The sequence below is a fragment of the Chionomys nivalis genome, chromosome 2 (genome assembly GCF_950005125.1).
Source record: "Chionomys nivalis chromosome 2, mChiNiv1.1, whole genome shotgun sequence".
Classification (NCBI taxonomy): Eukaryota; Metazoa; Chordata; class Mammalia; order Rodentia; family Cricetidae; genus Chionomys; species Chionomys nivalis.
This window is the reverse complement of record NC_080087.1, coordinates 74553752-74568041: the sequence shown is the minus strand read 5'-3', so window position 1 is coordinate 74568041 and position 14290 is coordinate 74553752. Positions and strand designations below refer to the sequence as shown.

Below are 14290 nucleotides of genomic sequence, written 5' to 3'. Positions count from 1 at the left end.
AGACCCTGCTAATTAGGGAGAATTAAGTGGGAGTCATTTCCAGTCACTGAGAAGATGGGGGTTGGTAAAGCAGCTCCACCCACCTTTTCCCTACAACTAGCTAGAGTCTAGCCAGAATCCCACAGTCCCCCGCCCAGCTGCTGAGGACCTTGCCTGTGTCAGGCCGAGGAAGTTAGTCTCACTGTTGGCAGAACTCAGATTTAGTAATCTCCCTTCTCCTGGATCCAACAGTGAGTGGCATGGAGGGTCAGGATGGTAGTCCTTCCAGCTGCCCATCCATCATCATCCCACTGCAGAGTTCTGGGGATTCTGGGGAGAAATAAACTCAACCAGTCACAAGACCAATGTCACACCTGTGAAGCAGTTCGTGTTAGTTAATTGTAAATAATTTATTCTTGTTTATTCTTGTTAATTTTTCTTCTGTGTATGTGTGCATGTCTCTGGGTGAATGCTATGTGTGTGTGTGTGTGTGTGTGTGTGTGTGTGTGCAGGTTTCTGTGGGGCCAGAGAGAGTGCTGCGTCCCCTGGAGCTGGGGTAGGGAAGGCTGTGAGCTACCTGGTGTGGGTGCTGGGACACAAACTGTGCAGCACTACTTTAGAGATTCTCATTTAGGTCTTCCTCCATAGCCAGGCTGGGTCAGAGCTCACAAGCCCTCCTCTGGCTCCAGAGTGATGGCGTTGCTGGCATGCCCCACCAAACCTGGCTCTATGTTACCTTTTTAAAATATCCAAGAATTTTATATTTTTATAAATATATTTTATATAAATATAAAATATAAATACTTTTATATTTTAGTTTTACGTGGTTATTTTGCATGTATGTGTTTTGTGATGGCTGTTCTTGATTGTCAGCTTGACAATCTCTGGAATGAACTACACTCCAGTAATGGAGGGCACACTTGTGATCGGATCTTGAGGCAGGAAGACACACATTTAGTCTGGCTACACCTTCTGCTGGAAGCCTCTGTCAGGACCATGGCAGAAGAAAAGGTGGTCTGGTCTTTCTTCACTGCTTACCCTCGCCTTGTCAGCCCGTCCATTTCTTCTCTGGCATTGGGTCTGCTTCGGGACACCCAGCCTCGTGGGACTGAGCAACCACTCAATTCTTAGGCTTTCTATTCACAGCTAGCTGTTGTTGGGTAGCTGAACTATAGCCTGTAAGTCATTCTAATAAATTCCCTTCACACACACACATACACACACACATATTTATGTGTGTATATATGTATATGTGTATATATATATACATTCTATAAGTTCTGTGACTCTAGATAATCTTGACTAGCACAGGTATTTTGCATGTATGTCACATATGTATACCACATATGTGCAGCACCTATGGAGGCCAGTAGAGGGTGTCAGATTTCCCAGAACTCGAGTTACAGATTGTGGTGAGCCACCATGTAGGTACTGGGAATGGAACTCAGGTTCTCTGGAAGAACGGCCAATGCACTTAGGCGCTGAGCCATCAGTCAAACTCCTATTTTATTTTTTAATAATGTATTTAATTATTGTGTGTGTGTTCTTACAAGTTTGAGTTGCACACTGCAAGTGTGGAGGTCAGAAGATAATTTGTGGAAGTCAGCTCTCTCCTTCTGCCATGCAGGTGTCAGGGAGTAAACTCAGGTTGTTAGGTTTGGTGGCAAGCTCCTCCATCCACTGAGCCGTCTCACTGGCCCTTTGTTTAGTTCTAATCTCTGGGTGCTACCCACCTCTCCACCACAGGAAGTTATAGAAGTCAAAAGACAGCCTCTCCCTGGGGGATTCCAGGCAGGGCTCCAGCACAGAGCCGCTCCCCCAGCCCCTCACTAGGGGTTCTGGACACCAGTTCTAGTATTGATACTGTCCCTGCTCTAGACTCTTCCTCCTCATGAAATAGCAGCATAGCAGCGGTCTGGTGGACAGAGACTCGTGTCGTACAGCGCATCCACAGCTCTATGCACCTGCTGGGCTATTTTCTGTGAGGGGCTTGAGCTGGATGAAGCTGGTCACTTTCCGTAGGCAGGCACTCAGATCTGAGCACCCTGGTTCCGCACACAGTTTCATGGTGTCTCGGGAGCAAATATCAGACTGGCCCTGGGGTTTGTAGGCTTCGGTGTTGGGCTCCAAGCTGACATGTCTGTGCACTGCCGAGTCTGAGGGGCTGCTGGAACTGGCCACCCATGCAGAGACTCGAAATGTTTCTAAGGTCTGTATGCTTCCTTCTGAGAACCTCTTTGGCATTTATTTTGCAGGGAGAGCTCCCATTGGTGTCATGGCAAGCATGTGGAAGTTAGGGGCTGCTTTTAAGAGCTGATTCTCTCCTTCCACTGTGTGGATCTTGTGTATTGAAGCTGTTGTGTATTCAGACTTGGTGGTCAGGTGATGGGACTTTAACCCCTGAATCTTCTCAGCAGCAGTTCTGGTCTTTATGCTCCTCTCTACAGGAAGCTGTCTCTCTCCTCTCTCCTCTCTCTCTCTCTCTCTCTCTCTCTCTCTCTCTCTCTCTCTCTCTCTCTCTCTGTGTGTGTGTGTGTGTGTGTGTGTTGTTAGGGAGCAACTGGGAAGAGTATGTTCTTTCCTCCCACCATGTGGGTCCTGGGGCTCACACTCAAGTCACCAGGCTTGACTACGAGCACCTTTACCCAATGAGCTATTTTGCTGACCCCTGTGACCACTTTTAAAGTCTAGCTGTGCCTTGTATAAGAGGGCACACAGAAGAAGCATGATAACCCCAACAATAGTAAATACTTTGAGCCACAGAATTTGGGAGCAGTTTGTTACACAGCAGCATCTAACTGATGCATGTGGTATTTCAGAGCAGGGATCGGGAGAAAGACCCAGTGACTGTTAGTGTTTGTGATTCTTCAGTTTCAAATTACCAAGGACTTGAAATCTTAGAGGACAAATGAGAATTTTGATTTAGATTTTTTAAGACTTTATCATTAAAAAAAGAAAAGTAGAAGAATGTCAGAGAAGGGAGGTGGGGAAGCAGAGGGCAGGAGGATGGAGGAAACTCTCCTAAACTTTGAATGCAGGTGACCCTCTTTCCGTGACCACCCTTGCCAAACCCCAAACCCTTCTCTGTCCTAGATTGGGGCCCCAGCCACCATCTTCTGCAGACCCTGGCCCAGTTCTCAGCTCAGGTCCTGGGCAAAGAGAAGGACAGAAGGGTGCAGGACCTGGAGGTTCTGTCTTTGCCCTTGAGAGGCCCTCAAGTGGGCTCTTGGGTCCCCAAGCCTCTGGGGGCCCCAGGGAGGTAGGCGTTGAATGGGAGTGGGAACTTTGGAGGCAAAGTCCTGAAGCCCAAGGACCAGCAGGAACCAATTAAGTACAAGGCTGGTGGTCACAGTCCAGAGGCTGAGGCCTGTGGGAGGGAAGATAGGCCAAGTCAGGAGGTCCTGCCTTGGTCCTTATGCTACATGAGTAGATGGGTAGATGGATCCTGGATGAGTGGATGGATGGATGGGTAGATGGATGGATGGATGGATGGATGGGCAGACAGGTGAATGAATGGGTAGATGGTGAGATGGGTGGATGGATGGATGGATGGATGGGCAGACAGGTGAATGAATGGGTAGATGGTGAGATGGGTGGATGGATGGATGGATGGACGGACAGACAGGTGAGTGAATGGGTAGATGGTGAGATGGGTGGATGGATGGATGGATGGATGGGCAGACAGGTGAGTGAATGGGTAGATGGTGAGATGGGTGGATGGATGGATGGATGGATGGGCAGACAGGTGAGTGAATGGGTAGATGGTGAGATGGGTGGATGGATGGATGGATGGATGGGCAGACAGGTGAGTGAATGGGTAGATGGTGAGATGGGTGGATGGGTGGATGGATGGATGGATGGGCAGACAGGTGAGTGAATGAGTAGATGGTGAGATGGATGGAGCATTTTCCCACCAAACTTGGAAAACTCTCATTTCAGGGACCCAGACTAGTACTGCTCTAGCTGGGTCCACTGCCGGAGTTAACAGAGTCTGTTAAAGTTTGACTGCCAATCTCTAGACTTTGGACACTCACCCTCCTTTTGACCCCAACCTCTATAGGTAATGCCACTCTCCTTCTAAGTTCAGGTTCATCCCCATTGATCCTGAAAAGCAAAGAGAGGGTCAGTGAGCCTTTCTGCCCACAGATGCCCTAAGACCTCCTCTCCCCTTCTGTTACCCAGGGTCTGTCACCAGGATCAGATGAGTCAAGTGTTTAAAAAGGTTCTGAGTCAGGTGGTAGGGGCACATGGCTTTAATCCCAGCACTCGGGAGGCAGAGGCAGGCTCTCTGTGAGTTTGAGCCCACCCTGGTCTATAGAGCGAGTTCTAGGACAACCATTGCTACACAGAGAAACCCTGTCTCTAAAAACCAGAGGAGAAAGAAGAAGAGGTAGAGTAGGAAGAAAGGAAGTGGGAGAGGAGGAGGGGGTGGAGGAGGAAGAAGGGGAGGTGGAGAGGAATAAGGAAGAGGAGGGGGGCAGAGGAAGAGGAGGAAGTGGAGGAGGAGGAAAAGAAGGAAGAGGAGGAGAGGTAGAGGAGGTGATGATAGTTCTGGGCTTTTAAGAAAAACTAGTTTTGGATTCGGTTGAGCTGGAGGAACTGGAGCAGGCCTGTGGTGTTATCTTCTGCGCCCTGTGTACAGGTGAGTCATGAGGTATTCATGAGCTGGGTCTAGCAGGTGTGTTGTGAGAGGTGGAGCCTGGTACAGAGAGTGGTTTAGCATAGATAGGGAACTTACCTGGTGTTCTAACTGTCACTTGTGGCTGGGTCTCTGTGTAGCCTGTCATGGGCTGGCCCTCAGGGTTGAAAGATGCACCCTGCCCTAGGAAAGGGGATGGGGTATAGGGTGAACCCCAGGAGGTCTACAAAAGTGTTGGCATGAAGACAAAGTTCAGAAGTCCTGTGAAAGGGGCTGAGGCTGAGGTCTGGAAGCTCCTCAGAGTGGGTTGGGGTACAGGCAGAGGCCCAGGGGCCCTTCAGAGAGAGTTTCAGTGAGATAGACCCCCTGGAAGTCACAAGAATAGGGTTGGAGCTGGATGAGGAGATAAATGCCTTTAACCCTAGCATTTGAGAGGCAGAGGCAGGCAGATCTTTGTGCATTCAAGGCTGGCCTGGTCTAAGAGTGAGTTCCAGGCGAGTTAGAGTTCCACAGTGAGACCCAGTCTCAAAATAAAATAAAAAGTTGCCAATACTTATAGGAAAGAGCCCCAGGAGTCTAGAGAAGGGAGTTGGGGCTCAGGTGGAATTACAGAAGCGCCAAGAGGGGACCAAGGGTACAAGATACATTTTAGGAAGCCTCCAAAGATGTTAGAGCACAGACTGAGGCACAATAGGTGTGGTCCCACCTGGGACTGGAGGAACCTCCTGCCCTTTGGTGTACCTGTGCGGTTGGACTGGTCAATCATGGGTTGCACGATCCGTCTCCGGGCATTAATAAACCTGGGAAGTGTCAGGGGCAAGAAAAAAAAGTGCGAGTAAGTATCCGTGGGGTCAGATAGTCACCAGAAGAAGGGACAGCAGAAGCAATCCGCATCTGGGCTGTGAAGCTCAAGGCGTGGGAAATGGAGTTTCAGGACCATGGACAGCTCCCCGCCCAACCACTCACCAGTTGTTCACCTGCAGGATGGTGAGCCCCGTGTCCTGGGCCAGCTGTTTCTTTTGCTCTTCTGAGGGGTACGGGTGCTGCAGCCACCAACAAGAGTCATTCTGCCTGCCCCACTGCTGTCAGCTCCCTAAGGTCTAGTCTGGTCCCCAAGGCAGGAGGAGGGTAGGAGAGCCACTCTCCCTCCCTGGTCAAGGAGGCCAAGCCCCAACCAAGTCTTGGCGATTTATTCCCATCCCCACCTTTCACAGCAATCAGAGGCAATTTGGCAGGAGGGGACTCACAGGCAGAGGTGGCAAACAGTTCCACCCATCCAGACCTGCTCAAGGAGTCCCACGGAGTCCCTTCTCCCCCTTCCACTATATATTCTCAGCTGTACCTTCCACAACCAGGTTTTTTTTCTGTAGCCCTGGCTGGCCTCAAACTCACCTTATTGCTGAGGATGACCTTGCCTCCCAAGTGCTGGGGTTACAGGTGTGGCTCACCACATCCTGTTTATGCAGCACTGGGTGGAATCTGAGACTTCCTCATTCTAGGCCAGCAACCCACCCAGTTTAACCATAGCTCAACACCCCCTTTAAAACTGCAATTATATTCTCATTCTGTGTGTGTGCATGCGGGGTCAGAGGACAACTATGAGAGCCGGTCCTCTCCTTTCACCAAATGCGTTTCAGGAACCAGACTTGGGCTCTGCAGGATCTTTATCCACTGAGCCATCTCACCAGACAAGCTCTTGTGTGGTTTGAACAGGGAGGAATCCTACCTCGCCCAGGTTGTCTTCAAACTCAGAATCCTCCTGCCTCGGCCTCCTGAGTGCTGGGATTGCAGGCTGAGCTGCCATTTCCCATTCCAAGTTTCCATTTTCTCTGTCCCTCTTCTTCTGTCCTCAGACCATCACTACCTTCCTCGCACCAGGCCCTCCCCATATCTGTTTTTAGCCTCTCCCTGTCTGCTTATCGGTCTCCATCCACAAGGCAGTATGGTGGATGGAGTTAAGGCTAGACTGCTTGCACTCGAACCTGTGTCTGGCTGAGTGACCTCAGCAACAGGACATCCTGATGGAGTATCCTGCGGTGGGTGGTGGTAGATGATTGATGGGTAGTTGCATAGATGGATGGCGAGGAGGGACTGCTAGGAAGGTTCATCTCTGGGTGGCTCTTGGTTGGGGCTTAGCTTCTGGGATAGTGACTTCCCTCTCTCCATGCCGGCTTCCACCCAGTCTAAAGGCTCTCACCGAGAGATGCTGGAACAACCAGGCCCTCATGATGTTGGTGGCCACTTTGGGGAAGATTCCCCTCTTCTTATTCCGTCCACGTTCCAGGTCCAGCTCCTCATCCTCGCCTGCAGAACTCGGAGAGGCCACGCTGGTGTCCAGCCCATCTCCTGGGGAGGGGGACATGCCCAGTTGATGGTGGGAAGCAACAGCGGACTGTGGTACCCTCACCCAAGACACCGGGCTGCAGCTGTTCCCCTGGAAATCCTATAGGAAGTCTAACCTTAATCCTCAGAGACACTCCCAAACTTCCTCTGTCTTAGACTCCTAAGTTCCTCACCTTTGTCACTTGAGTTGTCCCCACTCTGGGAGGCCAGGCCTCCACTGGATGGACCCGGGGTCCCCAAATGTGCAGACCCACTGTCTTCATGGTCTCTGATCCATGTATTGTTCTGGGAAACAAGAACAGGATGTCAGTGAGAAAGCCCAGGGAGGCCAGTCCCTGTAGGTCACACCTGTCCCTTCCTGAATGTGATCTAAGGTGAGTCACTTCGCCTTTCTGTGCCATTTTCAGCTGGGAGATGGAAGACAATAGCAGCCCTGTTGTTGGTGCAAGAAGTGTGTGATGAGCTCATTTGTGTGAAGGTGTACCATGACTGTCAGGTGAGCTCATTTGTGTGAAGGTGTACCATGACTGTCAGGTAGGTTAGCACACTCTACAGCACACCCACGTCTGATACCCTCGAGACCAGAGATACTTGAGATTTCAGACCTCACACTGAAAGCCAGGCATGGTGATGCCCATTAGACCCAGTGTTCAGAGGGCTGAGGTAGGATTGCCGTGAGTCCCAAGGCAGCCTGGCTTACAAGGTTGGACCCTGCCTCGAAAGATCAATGAATGAACAAAACAAACAAGCAAAATCTTTCTCATTCTGAGCCAGGATAATGGGGGAGTGGGTTTCCTACTCACCCCCAGCAGGAGCAGGGTTCTGCCTTAGCATCAACCCCATTAACATGCCCGGCAAATCACATGAATATTAACTAAGTGGAAAAATACAGGCTATAAATAGCCACTCATTAGTTCAGGTTGGATTTTTTTTTTTTTTTTTTGCCAAGGAATTTGCACTAAACTTGTGAAGAAAAATTCTTGTTTCCAAATGTGTTGTGTTTTTCTCAGTGCTGAGAACAGATCACGAAGTATTCTGCATCCTAGGCAGGGGCTCTACCACTGAGCCACACCCCCAGCCCTCACTGGGGATTCTAGGCAGGTGCTCTACCACTGAGCCACACCCCAGCCCTCACTGGGGGATTCTAGGCAGGGGCTCTATTTCTGAACCATGCCCCCAGTTTGCTTTTAGAACTTCATATAAGGGGGTGCAGGTACTATTTTTTTTGTGGGTCTTTTTTTTGTCTTTGAGATGGTGTCAGTCTGTAGATCAATCTGGCCTGAAAACTCACTGTGTAGTTCAAGATGGCCTCAAGCTCACAGTGCCGCTCCTGCCCCAGTCCTCAGGATTCCAGACTTACAGGCCTATGCCACCATGCCATGCTTTGTCCTGAAACTCTCGTGTATGATGTAACGGAACATAATCTCCCTGAGTGTGAGTGCTGTTCCTCCAGTCTTCCCAGGTGGCAGCAGACAGGGTGTCACTGTGAGAGGCTGTTCTGGGGTACTGTAGGGTGACTGTGCTGGCCAGTATCAGGCTCATATGGCTGAAACTGATTGTGGTGATTACAGCCCTTTTTCCCTCTAGTTTGTGACACAATTCGAGAGTTGTGTTGTCTGTTTTTAAAAATACATTCATCTATGTATTTAGTGTGTATGGGCATGTGTGTGGAGGTCAGAGGGCAACTAGAAGGGGTTCATTCTTTCCCTCCATCATATGGGTCAGGGGGCTCAAACCCAGCTTGTCAGGCTTAGCATCAAGAGGCATTGCTCACTGAGCCTTCTCACTGGTCACTGGATTGCCTTCCAGGCTGTGGGTGAGGCTAGTGTGGATATGTGTGTATGTGTGTGTGACTCTGTGGGGACATGTGTGTGTGTATGTGTGTGTGTGAGACTCTGTGGGGACATGTGTGTGTGTATGTGTGTGTGTGAGACTCTGTGGGGACATGTGTGTGTGTGTATGTGTGTGTGTGAGACTCTGTGGGGACATGTATGTGTGTGTGTGTGTGTGTGTGTGTGTGAGAGAGAGAGAGAGAGAGAGAGAGAGAGAGAGAGAGAGAGACCTGTCCTTCAAGCATATGGAGACGTGTAAAAGTCTGAGCAGGGACCTCCCTGGGAGGACTACCCAGTCCTCTCATGCAAGTTTCCCTGAGCACATTCATGTAGCAAGTCTGGGGTCAAAGAGGCTGTATGTGTGTGCATGTGTGCACTTATGTATGTATCCCCATGTGTGCACATGTGTGTTGAAGGTCTGGAGTCTTGCTTAAATTCTCTCTACCTAATGTACTGAGACAAGGTCTCTTAATAAACCCAGCGCTCACCCATCCAGCTAGTTTAGTCTGCCAGCTTGCTCCGTGTACCTGCCTCTGCCTTCCAAGTGCTGGGATTGTGAGTCAGGCTATCAGACTCACCCAGCATCCTCGTGGGTGCTCTGGATCCAGACCCAGGTCCTTGGGCTTGCACTGTTTACTTATTGAACCAAGGGTTCATGGGACTCTCCTGTGTGGTAGTGTGTGTGTGTACCCCAGGCTCTGGAGTTGTCCAGTGTGCCTGTCTCTGGGTTGTGCCATTGCTGGATGTGTTAGAGCATGTGGGTGTGACTGTCACATGACTTTTTCCAGTTGAGGTGACTTGGGATCCACACAGCTGCTACATATGTAGCTGTTATCTGGTGTTCTGAGCCAATGGCACTTTATTTACCTATATTTTTAAGTCCACACAGACGAATATGAGCCCATGTGGTTGGTTCCTGGGCAACATGGCATGTGTGCACATGCCTGCAGCCCCGATCGTTAAGTGTGATCAGTCTGTGTCCAAGTGTGACCAGATCTGAGTTTGTCCAGCAGTGCCTAGAGCTGTTTGGTTGGCTCATCAGAATTAGCTGTGTGGCAGTGTGTGCTGTGGTTACCCTGAGAATGGGAGTGTGTGAATGACTGTCGGGTCTGTGCCACTGTCTCGTGGTTGGGGCTTGTTTCAGGAGGCTGAGTAGGACTGTCTGTGCCTAACTTAAGCTGGTTGTATAGGAAGTGCCTGTGCTGTGGTCCAGCTGCATCTGTGTGTTGTTGTGACATGGGAGTGCGAGTGTGATGCACACTCCACAGCAGACACTACCAAGGTGTTCTGGTATGAAACGTGCCTTCCTGCTGTGTCCATGCCCACCTGTGGTTGCCAGGAAGTGCCTGGTGGCCTGTTGATGCCCACCTGGTCTGGCAGACTGGGGCAGGAGCCCGCGTAGTCCTCAAGATCCTCCCTGCAGCCACCATCCCGATCCTCGATCACCAGGTCTATGGGCATCTTCCCCTTGAGGCAGGTGATGTAGCGATGACAGAAGTTGTCGCACAGGTCGTGGACCTGGGAGGGCAGCGGGGTACTGGGGGGGCCACCCGGGGGAGCTAGGGCTGGGGTGAGCAGCGTGAGGGAGCATTCTGCTTCCACTCCAGTGGGGAGTAGGGGGAGGGGGTTAAGAGGGGAAGGGGTAAAGCAGGTGCAAGTGAGACACCCTCACCTTCTCCAGCTCCAGCAGGTGGAACCGGAGTACCTGGATGGCCTGGACCATCTGCAAACAGAGGAGGAAGAAAGAAGAGCAGCTAGGTGTGGATGCACGCACATGGGATCCCGGCATCTGAAGGGGCTGAGGCAGGAGTATTGCCAACAACGCACAAGGACAAGGCAAGTCTGAGCTACATAGTGGGTTCCTGATCAATAGGTGAGACACTGTCTCAAAGAAAAAAAAAAGATAGAAATATCCTTGAGACAACAGCAAGAAAAGAACAGGGACAGAGAAGCAGAGAGCACCAACTATGCTGAAGGAGAAAAAGTCAGGTGTAGTGGCTCAACATTAGGAAGAGTTTGGCTGAGGTAGAAAGAGAAGCAACAGGGAGAGAGCCCATCATTACGGAGCTGACCAGCCTTCTGCTCTGTTCCCACCTCCACCTTGTGAGCTACATGTCCTAGAGCCCTTTGCCCGAGTATGTACTGGGGTGCCAAGAAAGTATATTTCTCACTAGCTCTCCTTCTCCCGTTTCTCCCCTGCACTTTACGGATAGAAGCGTCGGGAGGTAGCACCACTTGCCGTGGCTCCCTGGTTCATGGATCTAGAGTTGCAGAGCCAGGATTCAAGCTCTAACCACTGGGAGTTCTCACACTGGGCAGCACTCCTGGGTTTGGGAACGTGGGTCAGTGATTTCCTGTCCTCTCCCCTCAGTCAACCCCAGGAACACACAGGCGGGGAAAGACAGGGATGGAAGACTGGCTACTGAGGGCACGCAGGGTGTGCGGGGTGCGCGAGATGGCAAGGGGGGAAGGCCTGGGCCTCACCAGGTTGTCCAGCTCCGGGTTGGAAGAGAACAGCGGCCTCTCGGAGCGGATCTGGGAGGGAGAAGAGAGGCCAAGCAAGGCGGTCTGCCTCCCGCCCACCCTTCCCTTCCTACTGCCTCCCCTGGTGCCTCGTTCTGGGGCTGCCCACCTGCTTAGCAAAGGCAGCAATGTCCTCATTGAAGGAATCGGAGGAGCAGACATCGCCACCTGGGGATGAGCCCAGTCCAGCCGAGGCCCCATCGCGGGGTGAGCATGTGGCCAGCTCACACTTCTCAAAGACCAGGGCCAAGAGAGGGAAGAGGGGGTGTCTGGGGGGACAGGCAAGTGAGCATGCATGAGAGGAAGTATGGAGTGATCAGAGATAGACACAAAGGATACTGGGCAGCCCCTGCCTGTCCCTAGACTCACTCACCCATAGATGTCATCCTTCTCTCTCTTCAAGCTGTCGCTGTCCAAGCCTGGGGCTTGGGGCTGGGGAGGTCGGTGTGGGCCATAGGGCCCAGGGGCTCGGGGTACTGAAGGTGTTGCCTCTGAGAAGCTGGCCAGGGTGTGCTCTGCAATGCCGGGGTAGTGGCGCAGCTCATCATACTACGGGAGAAGAAACAAACTGGGAGTCTGCATCCTCAGGGCTCAGCCTCCTTACCCCAGACCACACAAGGAGCACTCCGGTCTCCAAGGATCCCAGCTGCTGTCCTCTCAAGTTCCAAGTGTCTCACAGAACTGTCCAAGTGGGTATGAGAATCCACTCAGGACCCAAAAGAAGGCACCCAGGTCATCAGATGTCTAGGAAGGAACTGATGGCTGGTAACCCGGGGAGAGAAAAGGGCAAAGAGGTATAGAGCCAGAGCTGTAGGGGGAGCCAGCCAGGGAGGGAGAGCATGGAGGGGAGGGCAGGGCCTGACAGGAAGCACAACCCAGAAAATTCACAAAATTCACCTGCATATGTACAGCCTTTTTCTGGTCATTTCACAAATGTGACAATACACTTTTATTTAAGGAGTACTGGGCTCCATTGCCCGCTGCATCCTAGGCAGGGGCTGTATCACTGAGCCATGCCCCCAGCCCCTCACTGGGGGATTCTAAGCAGGGGCTCTACCACTGAGTCACATCCCAGCCCCTCACTGGGGGATTCTAGGCAGGGGCTCTACCACTGAGTCACATCCCAGCCCCTCACTGGGGGATTCTAGGCAGGAGCTCTACCACTGAGCCACACTCCCAGCCCCTAACTGGGGGATTCTAGGCAGAGTCTCTACACTGAATCACCCCCTCAGCTCCTCACTGAGGGAGTCTAGGCCAGTGCTCTCCTAGCCTTGTTTGTTTTTTGAGATAGTGTCTTACTTTGTAGCCCATGCTGGCCTGGAACTCAGAGGAATCCTCCTGCTTTAGCCTTTGGAGTGCTGAGATTACAGATGTGAGTCACCACACAGCTAACTACACACCTCAGAATGTCTTGACAATTTATCACAACCAACATGTAAATCACCATACCCATATGCACACACAGTTGGTACACACTCATGTGACATACGTGCACATATACCCTATAGGGTATGTCCTCCACAGCATGCAGGCTTAGAGCACCATGCCCCCAGTTGCCAGAAATAACCCTATACACACAGACAGACAGACAGACACACCAAGTAGGAATTGGATGAATAGGAAATGGAAGACAGTTGGCACAGTCTGACAAGAGTCAATAAATACATTTGGGGAAAGGCTAACCCCATTCCACCATGCAAACAGTTCCAACCAGAAATAAGTAAGAGTATGGGGGCTAGAATTCTGGGTTCTCTTGTCACAGAATCACCAGCGGGGCAGCAGGACCTTTGATCTCCAGGTCAAAGATTGTCCTAAGTCGTGGAGAGACCCGGTCTCCAAGAGGCGAAAGGCTGGCTGGTATGAGGTCCTGTGTGCTCCAACCAACCCGGGTGCACGGGACCACCTGTGTGGCCCTCACTCCTCTTTTGCTTCCTGGTGAACTTCTCTAGCACCCTGAAGTGAATTCACCTGCTCCCTGTTGCTCATCAAGAACCCAGAAGATGGGGTCCTCACCTCCTGCCAGGTCTGTCTCCAACCTTCCCTGCCCTCCGGGCTCCAGTCTCTCCCCTCTCTAGGACCAAAGGAGAGTCCCTTGTCTAGTAGTCCACTAAGATGTCCCACCCCTAACCCTAGGGTGGGTCGGAGACAACGGAAGCCTTGGGGAAGGCAGAGGGAAAAGGATGGAGTGGAGGGAGTCGGGGTGGAGAAGACCCAAGAGACAGAGAGTCGGGGTGGGGGGTCAGTGACGGGGAGAGAGAGCAACAGAGAGGAATAGAAGGAGGGGCAGAAGGGACTCTGAGGGGGCAAAAAGGGACATTTAGGGGTAGAGAGGGGCTTGGGGGCAGGACGGGCGCGGCCACCTACCCTCCGGGCCATGGGCCGGCGCCGCCTGTTCTGGACTCGGGCGGTCACGGCCGGGGGCTCATCGCGGCCGGAGGTCCCCGAGGTCCCCGCCGGGTACCGGGGTCTCCGAGCGGCCGAGACCCGCTGATCGCGGCCGAGGACGGCGGCGGCTCCTCCGCTCGCGCGGGCCGGGCCTGTGTCACATCCGGAAGTTCACGCGGAGACGCTTAACCCGCTGTCCGCCGGAGCTGGGCCTCCTCCCGAGCGTCCCCTCCCCTGTCTTGTCCCTCCCTTCTCCTTTGAGTTCCCTCCTACCTCTCCTCCCCTGCTCCCCCTTTTCTTCCCCTGTGCTGCCCCCTCTCTTCTCTCCCCCTTTTGGGTTCCAGGCCTCCCCCAACCCACCTTTGTATGTCAGATTCGCGGGGTCCTGCGTCTGGAGCTTCCCCGGGTCCCCACCCTCCCTTCCTCTTGGTCCTCTCTGTTCCTCCTTGCTCTCTCCCTGCCTGGCCGCCAGGGGTCTGCTGTAGCTTTCTGCCCCTCCTTCTCCCTTGTCATCCTCGGTCTGTCTCCCTTCTGTGAGACAGGATTCGAGCAAATGAGGTTCAGGGAAGAACTAAACTTAGATTTTAGT

The 14290-nt window shown here is 52.2% G+C and overlaps 1 protein-coding gene across 2 annotated transcripts; it reads right to left on the bottom strand.

Annotated features, from left to right (window-relative positions):
- Positions 1-2814: 2814 nt before the first annotated feature.
- Meis3 (Meis homeobox 3) lies at positions 2815-13907 on the bottom strand. Of its 2 annotated transcripts, none has more exons than XM_057762496.1 (13): positions 13681-13907; positions 11690-11865; positions 11426-11585; positions 11278-11328; positions 10466-10516; positions 10162-10311; positions 7135-7246; positions 6816-6964; positions 5585-5661; positions 5360-5418; positions 4718-4801; positions 4014-4083; positions 2815-3346 (listed from the first exon to the last, which is right to left on the bottom strand). In XM_057762496.1, exons 1-12 carry the CDS (start codon positions 13690-13692, stop codon positions 4034-4036), a joined length of 1131 nt encoding a protein of 376 aa, XP_057618479.1. In that variant the 5' UTR covers positions 13693-13907; the 3' UTR covers positions 2815-3346; positions 4014-4033. The 2 variants fall into 2 exon arrangements, with proteins under 2 accessions (XP_057618479.1, XP_057618480.1); XM_057762497.1 differs by having other exon boundaries at positions 10162-10260.
- Positions 13908-14290: the final 383 nt, after the last annotated feature.

Bases quoted from the DNA above. Each gene is read 5' to 3' on its own strand.
- Meis3 (XM_057762496.1), bottom strand. The intron at 5,662-6,815 runs GTGAGAGCCTTT...TGGTGGCTGCAG, and splicing joins GGTTGTTCCAGCATCTCTCG to CACCCGTACCCCTCAGAAGA. The intron at 5,419-5,584 runs GTGAGTGGTTGG...GACACTTCCCAG, and splicing joins ATCCTGCAGGTGAACAACTG to GTTTATTAATGCCCGGAGAC.